Consider the following 21454-nt stretch of genomic DNA (forward strand, 5'->3'; position numbering starts at 1 on the left):
AATGTATGGCAACAGGTATGCCCATGTCTGCATAAATGCATTTTACTGCATATGAAAAATATAAAAAAAATGGACGACAGCATTGAAAATACAACTTATGACAGAGTTAGGCAATCAATCAAATGACTGCTCATACATAAAGTTCTCAAGTGATTCATACTGTATAATTTAGATGAAAATTCAGGGGGATTAGAAGGATTTCAATTACTGGAATAGGTCAACTGGAATTCTGTTCAAGGCCTGACTCGGTATACATGTGTGTGGGTCAGGATTTCACCATCATTTGGTCCACACAAGGACAGTAAAACCTTAAATCACACTGCAAAAGAAGTTCATACTCAGTATTTTTGTCTTGTTCTCCTCTGTAACTCACTCAACCTTGTGCCGATATAGTGAAACTAGGGGTCGCTCTTGGAAGCCCCAAACACCTCTGATCTTTGATAAATGGCCAGTGGGAATTGGCGAGTGGTATTTGCATGCCACTCCCCCGAACATACAGGTATAAAGGAGCTGGCATGCGAACATCTCATTCAGGTTTTGTGCTGAGGAGCCGAGAGAGAGGCCAGCATTGTGGCAGGAGGGACACAACGTCTCATTCCCTCTATCAGAGAATGATGATTACGGAAGTAACCAGGATATTCCTTATCTGTCACTCACTCGACGTTGTGTCGATGAAGTGACACTAGGGATCCCTATACAAAATGCAAAAACTAGCTGAACTGTGTTACATGAACTGTCGGTGGGAGACGGACTACTGTGTGCCTCGTAGCCAGCGTACCAGGCCGACATGTAACCTTCCCCAATGCTGTTATAAGTGTCGAACGGCCCTTCGGAGACAAGTCAACAGCCCAAAAAATAAAGACAGGCTATCCCAGTCGTGGCCTCTTTTCCTCTTTTTTTTTTCTCGTCTCGGTGGCGTCCGTCGTAACCATGAAACACCTGGAGACCCACTAATAGTGTGTCTCCTCGTCCCTGGGTAGCCCGTCTCAGGGGCGCTTCGAAGCCTTCCTCTGGTTCTTGGCGTCCGGCCGTGACACAGGTGGTATCTGATTCCTGCGGTGGGCTTGTCGCCGGGGCGGGACCACAGGGGCAGGCTACAGTGGAGCCGGTGCAGTCACCACAGGGGAACGCCCTTGGTGATGAGCAGACGGGGTGCGGGATCTTGAAAATACAACTTATGACAGAGTTCAGCAATCAATCAAATGACTGCTCATACATAAACTTCTCAAGTGATTCATACTGTATAATTAAGATGAAAATTCAGGGGGATTAGAAGGATTTCAATTACTGGAATAGGTCAACTGGAATTCTGTCCAAGGCCTGGCTCGGTATATGTGTGTGGGTCAGGTTTTCACCATCATTTGGTCCACACAAGGACAGTAACCTTAAATCACACTGCAAAAGAAGTTCATACTCAGTATTTTTGTCTTGTTCCCCTCTGTAACTCACTCAACGTTGTGCCGATATAGTGAAACTAGGGGTCGGAATAGTGTGTCTCCTCGTCCCTGGGTCGCCCGTCTCAGGGGCGCTTTGAAGCCTTCCTTTGGTTCTGGGCGCCCGGCCGTGACACAGGTGGTATCTGATTCCTGCGGTGGGCTTGACACCTATTCCAGTAATTGAAATCCTTCTAATCCCCCTGAATTTTCATCTAAATTATACAGTATGAATCACTTGAGAACTTTATGTATAAGCAGTCATTTTATTGATTGCTGAACTCTGTCATAAGTTGTATTTTCAAGATCCCGCACCCCATCTGCTCATCGCCAAGGGGCAGGCTACAGTGGAGCCGGTGCAGACATCACAGGGGGACGCCCTTGGCAATGAGCAGATGGGGTGCAGGATCTTGAGCCACGCCGGGGTAGGATGTGTTGGATAGCCTCTGTCTGCTGCTTCACTGTCTAGAACTGCTGGGCAAAGTCCTTGACGGTGTCGCCGAACAGGCCAACCTGGGAAATGGGGGCATCAAGAAACCGTGCCATGTCGGCCTCTCTCATCTCGACCAGGTTGAGCCAAAGTTGGCACTCCTGGAATAACAAGGTGGACATCACTCACCAGAGAGACCGCGAGGGCAAGGTCGGTCGCTGAGCGCAGTTCCTGCATCAATCCCGGGAAGAACCACCCTTGTGCAGTTCTTTTAATGCCCTGGGGACTTGTAGTAGAGCCATGGCGTGCAGGGTGGAGGCGGCTTGTCCAGCGGCACCATAGGCTTTGGCCGTCAGGGACAACCTAGAGGCATTAGACAGGAGCTTTGGGCGCCCGCGCCAGATGGCGGTGCTCTGCGGGCATAGGTGCACCGCAGGCACCTTATCCACTGGGGGAAACACCGAATACCCTTTGTCCGCCCCACCATCGAGGGTAGTGAGGACGGGGAGCTGAAAGATCGTGACCGGGCAGTAAAATGTGAGTCCCACGACCTTGTCAGCTCCTCGTGCACTTCCGAGATGAAAGGAACTGTGGTGGGGCATGCTGCAGGCCCAGGAACCAATCATCGAGAAGGTTCAGGGGAGAGCTGCCCAGGAAAGCAGGTCTGTCATTTCAGTGTCAGCCTGTGACTGGGCGACTGTACCCGAGGGGGGAAGCCCTGCCGAGGCTTCCGCGCCCGGCTGGACGAGCCCGGTCTCCGATGCTGCAATCGAGAACTCTTCCCCTTCGCGGGGTCCAAACAAGATGTTGAACTCACCCTGAGATGAGCTGGCAGACTCCTCCGGAAACCAGATCGGGGCAAACGAGCATGATGGGGAATGGGAGGTCCGTGGGGGAATGCCCGGCGGAGGTGGTCCCACTGAGGTCCCTAAATCTCCCCCAGTGCTAGCCAGGCTGCATCATACCCGTAGGTAGAAGGGCCGAGGCAGGGAGCCGCTGCGGTGGCTTGCTTTCTTACGAAGGCAAGCCACGGCCATGACCGCAACGTTGCCATGGTCATGTTCTCGCACTGAGAACATGACCCATCTACAAACTATGTCTCAGTGTGGGCAGTGACCAGACGTGAAAGACAGCGATCGTAGCCATCAGAAGGCGAGAGATAATGACCGCAACCATGAATAACACACAAGTGGATAGGCATCTTTAAAAAGACATTTCTGTGTGTGCCACTCTTTTAGAATATACTCTTTTAGGATTTATACTCTTTTAGAATATACTGTTTTATGTACAGCCGAAGCACCCAGGGGTGATTTATGCAGTGCACCAGTGCAGAGGGGGGAGAAGCCGCTGTAATGCACCATCAGAATCCAGCAGAGGTGAATGGAAAGCCGTGGGAATTCAGCTCAATGAATATCGACCGTTCGGCTCCGAAGAGAAAATCTGAATGAACGGTTTGCACACCAGCTCCTTTATACCCGTATGTTTGGTGGAATGGCATGCAAATACCACATGCACATTCCCACTGGCCTTTTATCAAATATCAGAGGTGTATCGGGCTCTCAAGAGTGACCACTAGTGTCACTTCATCGACACAATGTCGAGTGAGTGACAGATAGGGAACTACAGTATATATGCGGACTCTGATTGTTGAATTATTTAAAGTTCATATTCATCCTAAGGGAAGCAGTCAAGACCACATCACCACGCTACCACCTTGAGGTGTGAATTCATTTTTTTTAAATCAGTGAACCAACCATCTCCAATTGTCTAAAATGTACAGCTTAAATATTTTTGTAGTTAACACAACAACATAATTTGCACTATATCAATACTTAAAATATATTGTCAGAGCAAATTAAAGATGACAGCTGATGAGCAGAGAATGTACATGATAGGGCTTTGTTCATGACAGTCAACCGTTGATGCTGTTTCACAATGCACGGCAGAGACAAAGCAATATGAATGACACCTATCCTGAGTCTCGATTATTACCATGTTTTTCTACATGTAACAAAAACCGTTGTTATCAACTAATTCACATAGTTTTATTATCTTAAAATATATTACAGGACAAATAATTACTTTCCAGGACATTTAGGTATTTTGACTTTTCCAAGACTGGAAAAAAGCATTGCAAAATTCCAGGTTTTCCAGAACCCTGAACAACTATTATTATGAAAATTATTTTTTGATTCAGGTTTGAAGTGACATTTGTGTTGTGAGGTAAGTGAGGACCCAAAAGCTTATATAACAGAAAGCAGTCTTTAATGAAGTTCAAAATTAGATCACTACAAAACACAAAGTCTTCTCCTTGAGAGGCTAAAAGGTTAACATAAACAATCCAGCAGCTGATCGAAGAATGAAGGGAGCAGTCCTCAGCGCTCCTTAGCTGGCCTCCCTTAGGCGGCTGCCGGGCTTGCAGTGTGACGCCGACAGGCTGTGGATTCCCCTGGGGTTGGCAGGGATAGAGGGAGAGCGAGGCACCAGACCTCTAGCAGCGAGGGCTAACTGAATAGAACACAAATCCAGGTGGTTAACGGAGAGAGGGGTGCAGAGGAGCGGAACAAATACAGGACAGGACTGGACAGCGACAATTCTGACGGTAGACAGAAACAGCGTGTAGCGTTCTCTAGTGAGACTCAGACAATGAAGGCAGAGAAAGCAAGGAAAGAAGTAGAGCGCTAATCAGCGGGAAAACGGAATCAGGTGGGGAAGAATTAGACGAAGAATTAGGGGGAGACGAGAGACAGCTGGGGAGCTGAGGAAAAGGAGAGAAGTAACAAAAGAGGGCCAATAGATGGCATGAGAGTAGAAGGAAAGAACAAGAGCAAAACATACGATATGACAGGACAAGTCATGACAGTACTCCCCTCAGCGAGCGCCTCCTGGCGCTCGAGGAGGAAACCTGGCGGTTCCGAGGAAATCATCAATCAGCTGAACGGTCCAGAACGTCCCGAGAGGGAACCCAACTTCTCTCCTCGGGACCGTATCCCTCCCAATCGACTAGAAACTGATGACCACGGCCCCGGGGACGCATGTCTAGAATCTTGTGGACCCTGTAGATGGGAGCACCCTCAACGTGAACGGGGGGGGAAGAGGGACGAGTGGGAGCGCGGGCAGCGGGCTTGACACAGGAGACGTGGAAAACCGGGTGAACATGGCGAAGATAGCGGGGGAGAAGAAGTCGTACCGCAACGGGATTAATGACCTGAGAAATACAGAACGGACCGATGAAGCGTGGGGTCAGTTTACGAGGGGCGGACCTAAAGGGAAGGTTGAGGGTGGAGAGCCACACCCTTTGACCGCGGCAGTATCTGGGACTCTTGGATCTACGCTTATTAGCAGCCTTAACTGTCTGGGTTCTAAAACGGCGCAGGGCCGAACTAACACTCCGCCAAGTGCGTTCGCAATGTTGGACCGAAAGCTTGAGCGGAGGGAACGCTGGAGTCGGGCGAAGTTGCGACGTGAACAGCGGAGGTTGATAACCAAGGCAACACTGAAAGGGGACAGACCGGTGGCGGACGACGGAAGGGAGTTATGGGCGTATTCGGCCCAGGGAGGTGCTCAGCCCAGGACGCGGGGTTGCGGAAGGAGAGGCTGCGCAGAATGCGACCAACAGTCTGATTGGCCCGCTCGGCTTGACCGTTAGACTGAGGGTGGAAGCCGGACGAGAGACTGACGGACGCCCCAATCAGCGACAAAACTCTCTCCAAAATAGAGACATGAACTGCAGACCCCTGTCTGAGACGATGTCGGACGGGAGACCGTGGAATGCGAAAGACATTCTCGACAACAATTTGTGCCGTCTCCTTGGCGGAGGGAGTTTAGCGAGGGGAATGAAATGGGCCGCCTTGGAGAAACGATCAATAACTGTGAGAATAACAGTCTTACCAGCCGAAGGAAGGCCAGTGATGAAGTCTAGGGCTGATATGGGACCATGGTCGCGAGGGATGGGAAGTGGTCTAAGGAGACCGCCGGGGAGTTACCGGACTTAGTCTGAGCGCAGATGGGGCAAGCTGCTATGAAACGCCGCAGTATCACGTTCTCGAGTGGGCCACCAAAAGCGCTGGCGAATGGACGCGAAGCGTGCCTCGGACACCGGGTGGCTCTGCCAACTTGGCCGAAAGTGGGCCCACTGAAGAACGGCTAGGCGAAGTGGAGGTAGGAACAAAAAGGAGATGCTTAGGACAGTTACGCGGAGAAGATGTGTTACCAAGCTCGCTTAACCCGCCTTTCGATTCCCCATACCGCCGCCTGATGACGCAACCCTTAGGGAGGATCTCCTTAGAGTCCGTAGGGACCGAGGAAGGAAAGAGGCGCGACAGGGCATCAGGCTTGATGTTTTTAGAGCCCGGACGGTAGGAGATGACAAACTCGAATCGAAAGTGAAAAATAGAGCCCAGCGAGCCTGGCGCGCGTAAGACGCTTAGCGGAACGTAATGTACTCTAAATTTCTATGGTCCGGCCCAAACGATAAAGGAACAGTCGCCTCTCCAACCATTGTCGCCATTCGCCTAAAGCGCAGGCGGATGGCGAGCAACTCACGGTTCCCTACATCGTAATTACGCTCGGACGGGACAGGCGATGGGAAAAGAACGCGCAAGGGTGGACCTTGTTGTCAGCAGCGAACGCTGGGAGAGAATGGCTCCCACGCCTACTGGACGCTGCCTACCTCGACGATGAACTGTCTAGACAAATCCGGGTAAGAAGGATGGGCGCGACGTAAAACGGCTCTTAAGGAGGTCAAAAGCCCTCTGGGCCGAGACGGACCAATTAAAGCGCGCCTTGACGGACGTGAGGGCGGTCAGGGGAAGCCACCTGACTGAAATTACGGATAAAGCGCCTGTAAAAATTGGCAAAACCGGAAAACGCTGCAGCTCGACGCGTGATTCAGGAGTGGGCCAGTCGAAGCACGGCCTGGACCTTGGCGGAATCCATCTCAATACCCGTGGCGGAAATAACAGAGCCAAGAAAAACTACTGAAGGGGCATGGAAGGTGCACTTCTCAGCCTTAACGTAGAGGCGATTCTCCAATAAACGCTGAAGTACGCGACTAACATGCAGGACATGAATCTGGAGCGACGGTGAAAAATCAAAATATCGCCGAGATAAACGAAAAACAAAAATGTTCAGCATGTCTCTTAGGACGCCGCTGATGAGCCTCGAAAGACAGCTGGGGCGCTGACAAGGCCGAACGGAAGGACCCGATATTCAAAATGCCCTAACGGGTGTTAAATGCGGTCTTCCACTCGCCCCCTCCCTAATGCGCGACGAGATGGTAAGCGCTACGCAGATCCAATTTAGTAAAATATCTGGCTCCCTGCAAGATCTCGAAGGCTGAAGACATCAGAGGGAGCGGGTAACGATTCTTAACAGTAATGTCATTCAGCCCTCGATAATCAATGCATGGCCGAGAGAGCCGCCCTTCTTCTTAACAAAAACTCACCCGGGCGGAGACGAGGAGGGAACTATGATACCGGGTGTCGAGCGAGGCGGATAAATAATCCTCAAGGGCTTGGCGCCGGAACCGATAGAGAGTAAAGTCTACCGCTGGGGGAGTGGCTCCTGGGAGGAGCTCGATCTTACAATCATATGCGCTGTGCGGAGGGAGGGAAGCGGCTCGGAACCACAGAACACCGCCGCAAATCGTGATAGTCCTCCCGCACACCAGTCAGATCACCAGGCTCCTCCTGAGAGAGAGAGACAGAGGAGATGGGGGAATAGCAGACGCTAAACACTTCACATAACACCGAGACATTCCAAGAGAGGATGGTGTTCTTAGACCAATTAATGGAGGGGTTATGTTGAACTAGCCAAGGGTGGCCTAAGACAATAGGAGCAAATGGTGACTGAAAAATAAAAAGGAAATGGTCTCGCTGTGATTACCAGAGACAGTGAGGGTTAAGGGTAGCGCCTCACGCTGAATCCCGGGAGGGGACTACTGTCCAGAGCTTAACAGGGCCGAGGGCTCCCTTAAATCAGAAAGGGGAATGCTGTGCTCTCGAGCCCAAGTCTCGACCCATAAAACAGCCCTCTGCCCCAGAGTCAATCAGAGCCTTGCAGGAAGCGGAAGAGCCGGTCCAACGGAGATGGACAGGGAATGTGGAACAGGACCTTGAAGGAGAGGCCAGGGTAGTTGCGCTCACCAGTCGCTCTCCGATCACTGGTGAACTCTGGCTTTTACCGGACAGGAAGTGACGAGGTGCGTAGCAGCGCCGCAGTAAAGACAGAGGCGATGGTTAATTCTTCGCTCCTTCTCTGTAGCCGAGATGCGGATACCCCCTAACTGCATTGGCTCAGATGGCACGGCCAAGGAGGAGGATGGTAGAGCAGTGAAGAAAGGGGCTGAGAGAGAAGCAGCATCAGCCTTACGGGTCCGGCGGTGAAGGTCGATTCTCTTCTCGATGCGGATGGCGAAGTTCAATCGCGGAATCCACTCGTGTGGGAACCTCACGGGAGAGGATCTCGCCCTTGACCTCCGCGCAGAGACCCTCCAGAAAGCGGGCGAGCAAGGCAGGCTCGCTCCAGTCGCAAGAGGCGGCAGAGTCCGAACTCGATGGAATAATCCGTGACGGACCGCTTACCCTGACGTAGTGACGACAGGACTCGGAGGCCTCCTCGCCAACACGGAACGATCAAAAACCCGGATCATCTCCCTCCTGAAGTCCTGATAGTGGTTAATGCAGTCAGCCTCCGCCTCCCAGATGGTCGGTGCCCCACTCACGAGCCCGTCCGGAGAGGAGAGAAAGCACATATGCGACGCGGGCCCTGCTCAGGGAGTAGGTGGTGGGCTGGAGAGAGAAGACAACATCGCATTGGGTTAGAAAGCGCTGGCACTCGTGGGCTCACCAGCGTAGCAGGGCGGGTTGTTGATCCTGGGCTCAGGGGTCCGGAAGACTTGGAAGCGGCCGAAGAGTCGAGGCGAAGAGTCTTGAGTTGACCGGTGAGGTCAGCGACCTGAGCAGCCAGGGCCTCAATAGCATGTCGGGCAGCAGATAACTCCCCTCGTGTCTGCCTAACATCGCCCCTTGGAGCTCGACAGCCGACAGAAGAGGATTCGGGATCGCTGGGTCCATTTCTGGTCTGAGTCTTCTGTTGTGAGGTAAGTGAGGACCCAAAAGCTGATATAACAGAAAGCAGTCTTTAATGAAGTTCAAAATTAGATCACTACAAAACACAAAGTCTTCTCCTTGAGAGGCTGAAAAGGTTAACATAAACAATCCACAGCTGGATCGAAGAATGAAGGGAGCAGTCCTCAGCTCCTTAGCGGGCCTCCCTTAGGCGGCTGCCAGGGCTTGCAGTGTGACGCCGACAGGCTGTGGATTCCCCTGGGGTTGGCAGGGATAGAGGGAGAGCGTAGGCACCAGACCTCTAGCAGCGAGGGGCAAACTGAATAGAACACAAATCCAGGTGGTTAACGGAGAGAGGGGTGCAGAGGAGCGGAACAAATACAGGACAGGACTGGACAGCGACAATTCTGACGGTAGACAGAAACAGCGTGTAGCGTTCTCTAGTGAGACTCAGACAATGAAGGCAGAGAAAGCAGGGAAAGAAGTAGAGCTAATCAGCGGGAAAACGGAATCAGGTGGGGAAGAATTAGACGAAGAATTAGGGGGAGACGAGAGACAGCTGGGGAGCGAGGGAAAAGGAGAGAAGTAACAAAAGAGGGCCAATAGATGGCATGAGAGTAGAAGGAAAGAACAAGAGCAAAACATACGATATGACAGGACAAGACATGACAATTTGGCTTAGTAAATAATGACAAAATTGTCATATTTGGGTGAACTAACCTTTTAATAAACATTATTCATATTTTTTTAATGAAAATGTAATAGGATTGGATAGAAAATATAATTCGTTAAATATACACGCTAGATACACATACAAAAGAAGTCAATGGAAAGTGGTGATCATGACAGAAAAACAAACATGTGCATGTGTATGTTCTCACATAGCCAGTATGTATGTTTGTATTTGTTTGTCTAGAGTGTTTGTGTGTGTGTATGTTTATGTACTGAATGCATAACCTGGCAGGTTTAAATTACAGTTGTTGACAGATCTGAACGTTTCAGGTGCTTTTAGCATTAAACAATGCTGAAACTTTGGAGGAAAGACATTTAATTCCTCTCTCCCTCTCTTCTCTCTCTCTCTCTCTCTCTCTCTCTCTCTCTCTCTCTCTCTCTCACACACACACACACACACACACACACACACACACACACACACAGCAGTGGTCATACCCGGTTCCTCTAGCGGAAAAACATAGCTTCCAGCACATCTTTAAAATCAATCAGTGATGAAAACTCCAGCTTTAGTATCTGGCAATTTCTGCGCAGAGAGTGAAATTCCAGCGTACTCATTCAGTGGAAACATGCATGCAAGCATATTTACACAGACACACACATATGTGCTATTGATGAAAAAGACATTAGCAGGTGCTGCCTATGTGTTAAATTTAAGTCAATGTGTGGCAACTAACCTGAAAGATTTGCTTGAGAGAGAAAAGCGCTCTTCGTAACTCACGTCCCGTTGAGTTGTAGAGCTTTTCTGCAGGAGAAAAAAAGAAAGCATATTTGAGTGAGATACTGTATAGTTTGAATTTGCAATCCTTCAAGATTCTACTCTTATGTGCAGCATCCATCATGGTTAGTTTCAGCATTTTATGTCATTGACAGCCTGGGTAGCAGTTTCTGACAGTCAATGGGAGCATGTACTACAGTAGTTTCATTAGCATTCCTAATATTCAAGACACCTCACACCTGTTTTTTTTTTTTGGTGATTGATAATAAGTAATTAGACTGGTGCTACAGTAGTATCGCGTTAAATACTACAGCTTTAAAATACTGGCAGAGCCACAGTAATTTTTAAACGGTACTACCGTCAATAAGGTAATAACATAAGTTATGCTGTATGTGTGGAAGTAAATATTATTTTAGCTAAAACCTTAATTTGAATCAGACCTAAGTCTGCAATTACATTAAAAGCATAGCCTTTTCGAGTGGCGTCCCTTTCACGCAGTGCCCTTTAAGAGTGCAAAATGCTGTTTAGAATTTGCCCCTTAGAAGGTATTGTTTATTTTTCAATGGTTTTCCCATGCTTCAAATACACATACCTGAATCCCAGTGTGTTTATTTGGCAGCCGTGTCTCCTAATGGATAATATGGATTTAAGTAAAACTTTGGAGCGTGAGAAGCTTTTTAAAAAACATAATTCACACAGCGAGATTTTGAATTTTTCTGGGTTTTGCCTGATGAGACCGGGAAAACTCATTTGCCATGAATCTCGACAGAGATTTCAAGTCAAAGGGGGAAACACCAGAAACGCTATTAAACACATACGGACACATCCCACTGAATACACACTATTTTGTGCCACTTCATTTAACCTAAATGCTTTATCTCAATATTTACAGATTTAATGTTTCTCTGAAAAATCGAACATTGCACTAGTTTAATGTTTATTCCAATTACAAATGCTTGGTGGCAGTAACTTTGCACATTTGCACTTATGATTAGATCACGTCGCTTAGGCGTGTGATCAAACCGGTGTGTGTGTAATCTGCATTCGTGCTGCTATTTATCAGGAGAGATGGGCTGAAACAGTTGTAATAATGAAAAAGCTGCTCAAAACTGTCTTGTCAATGCTACAGTATTATTATTTTTATGTTACCAACAAATAAATAATCACATAAATAATGTAATAAAAGTTTAAAGCCGTGCTGTTTGAACTGGCTGTTTTGATGCAGTGAAGATTTTTCTTCACATCAAAATAAGAATGTAGTAGGTAACAAGTTCCACTTCTGTCACTCACTCGACGCGGTGTCGATTGCGTACCTTTGAATTTGAGAAAAGGCCAATGTCAAGTTGGCAGACAGAATTTGCATGCCCCGCCCCTGGACATACGGGTATAAAGGGGAGCGGGCGAGCGACTGTCAAACTGCGGTTGTGCAGCAGCAAAGCTGAGATTACATTTACATTAACATTTACATTTATGCATTTGGCAGACTTACAGAGCACTTATTACAGGGACAATCCCCCCAGAGCAACTTGGAGTTAAGTGCCTTGCTCAAGGACACAATGGTGTTTGCCGTGGGGATCGAACCAGCGACTTTCTGATTACCAGATTACCAGTAATGTGCTTTAGACCACTACACCATCACCACACCAGTTCACCACGGTTCCACTCACCCCTACTGGCAATAAGCACTGCTGTTGGATCTACGGCGCATGAATTCAGCAGAGGAATTCGCCGCCAGACCCACCACGAGTCGAGTGCTCTGTGTTGGGCTTGGGCTCCACAGGCATAGTTCCCGCTTCAAGCAACTCCCTGTGATGTATTTTCCGCGATACGGTCGCTGTGTCTGTAGCAACTCCTGCCTTGTCAGGTAGGCTCTACCACCGTACCATGTCCAAGTGTGGCTTGACAACCCCCGTGTGTATTAGCCACAAGTTACCGCCGCCCAGTCTGGGCAAGTTGTGGTCTCCACAGGGCCTATTCCCCCTGATAGAATAGGAATGTAAAAGGACACCTTCCCTGACGCATCTATGGCGTTAAGATAGCTCCAACTGGCTCCCATAAAAGTCATATGACACCTTTTATTGGGGGCGTTGGGGAGGGTTACATGCTGCCAACCCAGCTGCTTCTAGCATGCAGCAGCCTGTGCTTGCACCTGGCTCCGCAGTCACGTAACACGGGCAGTGCATGGTGTTTTGAAGTGGGACCCCTTGTAACTACAATCAACACAACGTTGAGTTAGTGAAAGAAGGGGAACGTCATGGTTACTGTTGTAACCTCCGTTCCCCGATGGACGGAACGAGACATTGTTTTCCCCTTGCCACGTCACTATCACTACCACTGTAATGCACCGTAACCATATTCTCGGCTCCTCAGTGAAAACCTGTCTGACAGTTGCTCGCCCACTCCCCTTTTACCCGTATGTCTGGGGGCGGGGCATGCAAATTATGTCTGCCAACTTGACATTGGCCTTTCCTCAAGTTCAGAGGTACGCGAGGCTCTCAGAAGAGACCCCTTGTGTCACAACAACCGACACAACGTCTCGTTCCTTCCATCTGGTAACAGAGGTTACAACAGTAACCATGACGTTAGTCTTCTTGACCCTTCTCCCAATTCATCCATCAGTTAATTCACCACTTATAGAGCAACAAGTGGAATTTCTAAGAACCCCTTTTGCTGTGACAAACTGTGTTAAGAATTAACACACTATCGTGTGGTATCGTGATACCAATTGGTATCATGATACTATAGCTGGTATAATATCATAAGATATAATTATGGTATTGTGACAACCCTAACTACAGATTAAATACGTAGCTGTGTGAAATAATATTCTGGAATAATTAAACACCCTGCTGGATTTTTTCATCATTACAGCGAAACAACATAAAATTCTCCGACATTTTGGGGCATACAGATAAGTGCAAGACATCGTTAGAGACTATAAAGGGTCTACTTTTTTTTGTACCCTCACAATAACAACAAAACCTTGTGCTTTTTTAAAATAAAAAGGGTGAGCTCACAGCATTCTCTAGGTCCACAAGCATATTTCTGATACACGTCAAAAAAATGAACTGAAACTATGTGAATACTTACCACACAAACATGAAACATGTGTCTAAAGAAATCTTAACATGTCTACTTTTAAATAAAACAATTAAAATTTAAAACAAATATTCTCCTGCAATGTAATCTGTATGAAACAAAGCGACGTACAGCTTCTCCAGGCCCAGCTAATTATCCCTAATGTGATCACACCCAATGGCAGAGTGAGCTATTCATACGGTAATGTGCTGAGGCGATCAATGCAAATGGTAAACGCCCCCCGACTGTCCGTTAAAAGCAAGTTCATTCACTTTTCTGGGCATTTGAAAGATAGCACGATACACAGGCAAGGAAATATGTGTTCAGGTTAAATGGACTTTAAATATGCCAATATTAGAAAATCAGCATATTATAATGATTTCTGAAGGATCATGTGACACTGTGATTAAAGCTGAATTTTCAGCAACATTTCTGCAGTCTTCAAATAGCATTTACAATATATTCAAATAGAAAACTGTTCTTTTAAATTGTACAAAGAGTTCATAATATCAATGTTTTTACTGCATTTTGGATCAAATAAATGCAGCCTAGGTGAGCAGAAGGGACTTCTTTTAAATGGTAGTGTAAGTCTAAAATAAAGTCTTTATGTAAAGAAAATGTATAGTCATATTACTTCTTTTAACTTAAAACTTGATTTTGATCATTAAGTCTCCTCACATTCATTCTCTTTCTGTCACATTCCTCAGTGATAGGCCCAGGGGAGGGGTCTTTTGTGTTCTCAGGTGTGAATTACCTCAATATTCATTATAGTTCATGCCTCCTCGCATATGACCGTTCTTACACTAAAAGTGTCTTACAAAAGTTAAATTACTATATTGTTTTGTATGAATGAGTGATCAGGATGGATTTCACATCATTTTGTAGCAAAAACTCTAGGCTACAAGATCCAGTTCTCAAACGTCTGGTGGACAAATGTTGAGTATGTTTTATATGGCCTTATTTCAATTACTTAAAAAAAATTTTATTTCAAAAACCACGCATAAACTTTATTTTCTAAATACAAACATCTACACACATTTTGCTCAAATATTATTGTAGCCCAGTTTGTGCTGAATACAGTGTTATCATTAATGTGATGTAGCCATTAATGTGTTTTTAAGCAACTGAAAAAAGCACAAATGTCAAGGCATGTCAAAACTTCTCCAGGGCCCAAAACACCCTCAGACACCAGAGGGTTAATGATGAGCAATGACAACCTAACAGTGATGGCAGGCTGGATGCTTTCTCTGACAATTTATTAAAAATTTCTTTGACTCTAAAACGTAGACTTAGAGTCTAAGTCAAGGTAAGGATTAAGGAGGTAAGGAGCTGTGCTTCACTCAACAGTGTTTATACTTAAACTGAAGTTCTTCAGTCTGCCAGTATGTGGCAGGGTTGAGTAGGGTTCGGGCTGCTTGTGAGGATTAGTGTAGTTGCTTCAGGCAAACTAGAAAGCAGCCCCTAACTCAGCGCCTACATTACATAAAATTATGTGTATGTAACTCATCATCAACACCATTTTCAATTCAATTCAATTTTAAAGTACTTTATTAACATGATTGTGTTTACATGCAATATTGCCAAACAATCTCTCTCTCTCTCTCTCTCTGCTCTCTCTCTCTGTCTGTTCTTGATGATTTTGTCTTAATCGATGACTCTGAGGAACTGTATATTGCAACCACAGGTCAAACCTAACAATGTGCTGTGCTCTCTCTCTCTCTCTGAATTGTCCCAAAAGAGAACTCTAATTAACATTCCGACTTCAATATTAGCAGCCTGAGAGCCCAATTTAATCCTGCCTACTGCTGAGAGTGTGTTTGCATATGTCTAACCATGTGTTTCAATGTGTGTTTTAGCATCTGTGCACTACTATTTTTAAATCCCAAACCCATGTCACTCACATTTCATATGAATGAATTTAAAGGTGAAGTGTATAAATTCTCCACCACTACAGTGAAATGAAATGATAAAAAAAAAAAAAAAAAACTTTTTTAAACAGGTTTCCCAAACACTCCTCCCTCTTACATCGGACAGATAAAAAGACAGTACCGCCCCAAAGTCATGCCATTGGTTGAGCAAATTCTGCTTTGTTGGGCTGGTTGGGATGCTCAAACAAACAGAGCCACGTTTTGATAGAACCACTGTGTTTACACTTCTTGTTGAAATCAACTAACAGATAGCTTACTTATACTTGTCTATCCACATTCATTTGGGAAATGAGAAATAATTGTAACTTTATGCTGTGCTGATTTTGTTCTGTAAATTTCTTTCTAAAGGGAAAAATGAAACTGCAAATGATTTGGTTTGACAAGGATCCTTCTGGAAACCACTGTTAGCAAGCAGTTATCAAGTTATTAAAATGGCATTTAATGTGCTCCTTTACAATTTCAATATTTTCATTATTTCTTTAGTTATCACATTATTAATGTTAAGAGAAATTATTACAGAGAGAGAGAGAGAGAGAGAGAGAGAGAGAGAGAGAGAGAGAGAGAGAGAGAGAGACTATGGAAGTAGAGTAAAGCTACCAAGCAAAGTACTACATAAGCAATGTGTTTATGTTGTCACAAAGCCAATGTGTTTATGTGCCTCTATAAAAATGATTTTGTCTGGTTCAGATTTATGACTCGCCATCACATATTTCCAGGGCATGTTTTCATATACAGTAATGGCATGGCTTTGTGTTGGCTATGACAGGACCACAGCAAAGTGATTTACCTCAGGTATATGCTTCTTTTGTTGGGCTTAACAAATCAAGATGAGCAAAGAGAAGAACTGCATTAACCAAATGCAGCCATCATACTTTTCAACCAATGTGTCAGCACGTTAATCTGTCTTTACTCAAGAGTAAATCAAAGCCACCTCCAGAGAAAAAACCATCTGGCACACCTGGAAGACTCAGACACCGATTGGAAAGAACAAAACAAATATAAAATGTAAACGACCTGTAAAGAACATTCAAGACAAGCAAGTCAAACTAAACTTGAAAAGATTATCACTGTATGAAAATAATTCAGAACAAATTACACACACACACACACACACATATATATATATATATATATATATATATATATATATATATATATATATATATATATATATATATATATGTGTGTGTGTGTGTGTGTGTGTAAATAAATCTGTTAAAGTGGCCAAATTCTATATATTTGTGAAATGTTTAGTCTGTGTGATGAGGATGAGGGCATGGCCAGGCCTTCAGGGTGGATGCCTGGCGCTGAGTTACCCAATCAGAGGGAGAGAGATAAACAGGAGCCGGGGACACCAGTGCAAGAGAGAAAGAGAGTTGCACACAACTTGCTTATCGTGTGCAATTAGAAATGTCAACATAGTGAGCATCGCACAGAGCTGTGTATGTGTCTGCCGGATGGTGGCACATGGATGACCAACAGCATATTAGGCAAGAGGTCACAATATTTTGGCTAATCTGTGGATATTTTATTGTAAAAAAGGACTAAAAAAGGATCTCTCACCCACACCTCTCATATTGTTTCTGAAGATATAAATCTAATCGCTGGAGACTTTTGGATTATTTTATGCTGCCTTTATAGCCTATGCATTTTGGAGCACACAATGTTTGGCACCAATTCACATTGTTAGAATCTACAGAGCTGAAATATTCTTCTAAAAATATTTGTTTGTGTCCAGATAAAAGAAAGTCATACACGTCTGTGATGGCATGAGTCTGAGAAAATGAAGAGAGAATTTAAATTTTTTGGTGACCTATCCCTTTAACTCTTCATTAACATGACACCTCTTCAAGAGTAGATTTACTGAAAGACTTAAAGACATTGTTGACAAACTTCTGCACTTCTCTACTTTCTGTAGAGAGATGGAGCGTGTGCAATCACCTGTTGCCACACCCCAGAATAGATGCTGTCAGCTTTCTGAAGGTCAGCTTTTCAGTGGAAAAATAGCATCATTCCTTCCATTTATCAAAAAGAGTCATTCCCTATAGAAACCGCAATGTCCTCCGCATTACTCAGCTTTAGTAATGTAGTAGTAATACAAGCGATAAAGGAGCGTTGTTCTATGTAAACAACGACTAACGGATTCAATTCACGTCACCAACTGGCACATATTACACACAAAATTTTGCCACCACCTGCTGGCTAACATATGTAATGTAAAAAAAAGATAATTATGTAAAAAGAGACACATAGCTTACATTAGCTCTTAACACATATGCACTGCTCTTAAACTTTTGTTTACGATGACGAACACAAGCGGAGTGATGGTGTCAGACCATCAGTGCTCATGGAACGTCTCTCATCAAATCAGATTCGAGGACCGGAACTAACAGTTGTGTGTATGTATATTTATTTATTTATTAATTTTTTTAATTCAACCTCTGACTCACCAACCTGGATTTCACTAGCACAAGCATTTTCATGTCTATTGGCAAACATTTTCTATTCTGTGACGCTGTACATCCCACTGAAAAGTGATGCAGGAAACCTCACCTCATCCCACTGATGCAAGATTTATTCATTGTTTCTTATTACTCAGCGTTCCTCACATGAACTCGTCGTCTACAACACATTACTGTTCCCTGTACTGAACCCTGGCCTCTGTCCTGCCTTGAACCTGTGAACTGGCAGGGTGGCAGCAGAGCTCTCTGATCACTGGAGGGTGAAGGCTGATGAAGAGGAGGGTGAGGACGGGATCAGTTCTCACATACCTTTGTGCTTCCACATGGCACAGCGGATTTATAGAGCTTCAGCTGTCCACAATCAGACATTCAGTGATTCAGCTAATCTCCAGTTCCTCTGTGGTTTCTGGATGACTTTGTTGAATGTGTTTTATATGGTAATGATTGTGACAAACACACTCAGGTTCTCCAGGGACATAGGAAACCATGATCACGGCACATCTTTCATATTATGCAATCAATCCTTCTTTTTCCTGACTTGAGAGGTTACTCACAGTAATTTTATGACATAGGGAATGTGTGTGTAATCTTTGTGGTGAGTGACAGGCTCAGTAATCTTGCTACTGTGCTTCGCGTGATCTTTCTATACAGAGGGCTTAAGGAGTACACTAGTGAAAAAGCTTCTTTTTTGCATTTGACTTATTTAGTATCATTTCACCAAATTACATTCTCAGCATAACAAGTTGAGTAAAGCATTAAATAAAACATTTGCTTATTTGATTAGTGAAATAATTTCAAATATTTATTTTCTATATAGCCTACCTGGACTAAATTTTCCTTTAATCCTTAAATTCAAATCTCCACTATCACTTTCAGATGTAAAAACATTGCCTTATCGTTTATCAGTGCTGAAACTTTGCTTGGTGCAGAACACACTGCAATAATGTTAAAAAATTTAACAGTCACATCTTTGTGACACCTGTGCTAAAAACAATCTAGAGGCAGCACAGAAAATACTGTAAAACAGAGCGCAGGTGTCTTGACATGCGTTTTTTTAATCTTGAGGTTGTTTTTAACTTGGTACGGTATCTAAAAATCTGCCAGTCCTGCGTGAAATGCTGAAGAAAAAGCGAGATGTGATGCAATAGACAAAGACATTCGTCTAGCATGTGTTCACAAAGGAAAACAATGGCAAAACAGAGCAGATGCACGCAAAAGCACGTTCGATGTGAACCGCCCCTAATTCATCCATTCGTACGTGTCTGTGAGTGAGAGCACGTGCGTGAAATATGTTATTTGGGCCTGTTTATTTTTGTATAAATTACAAACCCGAAACCAACCCCAACCTGAAGTCCTACTTGAAAACCTGGGTTGCAGAGCTCTAACCACATGTAGCTTTCAGATGTAAAAGTGAAAGTGGAGATTTAGTGTAAAAAATTGCTTAAATGTTGATCTGTCTCACCCACACCTTTCATATCACTTCTGAAGATATAGATTTAACCACTGGAGACATATGGATAACTTTTATGTGTCCATTATGTGATTTATGGAGCTACAAAGATCTGATCACCATTCACTTGAATTATAAGGACCTACGAAGCAGAGATATTCTTCTAAAAATCTTCGTTTGTGTTCTGTTGAAGAAAGATATCTGGGATGGCATAAGGGTGAGTAAATCTTGAGAGAATTTTCATTTTTATGTCAACTATCCCTTTAAGGATTTTATAAATGCTCCGCTAACATTGCTCTGGAGCAGGGTTTCATAACCTGAGTTAAAATCAATGCTAACCCCCTTCATAGTTACAAGTGTGAATCTCTGCTTTACCCAGAGTTAAAAGTGGGGTTTAAAAAGACAACCCGGGGTTAAGCGCAGTGTGAAAAGCCCTTAAAGACTTTTGAACCCCACTGTATGGGGGCCCAGATTTCTAATTCAGCCCTACACACATTCTCTCTAATAAACCTGTCACAGAGTTATTCCTGTCTGTCACAAAGCCATGCGTATCTGTAGAATGATACACACATACACACACTCTTACATACACAGACAGACACACACAGTACAGGGAGAGTGAGGCCCTCCTATAATGAGAAATATTTCAGCTCTGATTAGTTCCATACCAGCTGGCAGGGATAAGTGCCCACAGTACTGTCCTGTCTTTCTCATCACGTTCAAGATGAAAAATAATAATAATGGAGACAAAGGGGCCAGTCAGACAGAGTTAGACAGAAACACACAGAGAAAGGGAGGGAAGAGACACATTTAATTTCTATCTGACATGCATATACTGTATATTGCATACCGCATGTATAACATACTTTATTAAATAAATATACTCTGAAAAACGCAGGTTGTCTAATTCACTAAATCATTTTATTTGACACAACAAAATTGTGTTTCTCTTCTAAACATGTTAACTTTGCTTTCGATTAATGTATTTATCTAAAATGTGCAGATTTTATTATGTAGGGTTAATGTGAACCAATCATGTTTGTACAATAACATGGGCAAGGAAATTTGGGCAGGGGATTTGTAGTTCTCAACATGCTTTGCATGGGACTTGATGGGACAAATGTTGAAATTATGTGTTATTTCATGCATTTTGAGCAAGATAAGAAAAAGGGGAGACTTAATAGTGTTTAATGTTGTTATTTTGGAATTTAGAACCGATTCTGAAATGCTGAGTTACCACTGTGGTGAAGAGTGGAGCTTTTGCTTAGTTTGAGGACAGGTACATATTCACAATGCTGCTTGTTGCTTTACTCAAGTAGCAAATACTAAGCATGCTAATGTATTCTATTGCTAGCTAAAATTGAGCTAAATAGCATAACATTATAACATATATCAGTAATGTGAAACAAAAATATTATGTAAAACTGAAAAAAGAAATCATGTTAGTGACACATAAAAATACTTTGAGGCTACTTAATTGGGTCATATAAAAATAACGTAATTCCATTATGTTGAAATTATGTCAACAAATTATGTTTTCTAACAAAGAATGAACTAAACCAAGACAAAAAAAAAATATGTAACTTAATTAATTCAAGTGGAACCAATGCACATTATTAAATCTTGTAAATTAAAAGCATTTTTTCCCCAGTGTACTGTGTTATAATTCAACCCAATCTCATGACAGTTCGTACAAATTCATCATGCGCAAATGCCCAGAAGTGTAATACGAATATAAGCATGAGTTTCATGCGCAAGGTGTCAAGGAAGCTTATTAAAATGATGCCCTTACCCAAACCCCTTGTCTAAACCTAACTGATCAGCAGAGTGTGAGAACAAGTAATTGTCAGGTATTAGATGGAAACGATGTCCAGCAACGTCATTGGTTGTAGTAAAAGTTGTACAAATTTTGATAAGTCGTATGTATCCTTACGATTTTGCTGTGAGAGTGTGTTGTATAATCTCAAAATCACTGTGTGCCAATACTCTTCTAGCGATCAGACTTTTTTCACCTGGTTGATGAAAATACGCCCATAGATTTACATTGAAGGAAAGCAACCACCCAGAACAGCCTAGCAACTGCAGAGCAATGTGCTCAAATCCACTCAGAACACAACAACAAAACAATGCCAGGCAACCATTGTAGCATTTTG

General features: G+C 44.3%; 1 protein-coding gene across 2 annotated transcripts in view; it reads right to left on the reverse strand.

The window, feature by feature from the left end:
- The window catches only part of fhod3b (formin homology 2 domain containing 3b), a 280074-nt gene that overhangs the window by 110337 nt on the left and 148283 nt on the right, over nucleotides 1-21454 (reverse strand). For both annotated transcript variants that reach the window (XM_052144662.1, XM_052144663.1), the window contains exon 4: nucleotides 10343-10410. In XM_052144662.1, coding sequence (XP_052000622.1) covers nucleotides 10343-10410 — 68 coding nt within the window. The remainder of the gene's footprint in view (nucleotides 1-10342; nucleotides 10411-21454) is intronic.

This window comes from Xyrauchen texanus, chromosome 15 (genome assembly GCF_025860055.1).
Source record: "Xyrauchen texanus isolate HMW12.3.18 chromosome 15, RBS_HiC_50CHRs, whole genome shotgun sequence".
Classification (NCBI taxonomy): Eukaryota; Metazoa; Chordata; class Actinopteri; order Cypriniformes; family Catostomidae; genus Xyrauchen; species Xyrauchen texanus.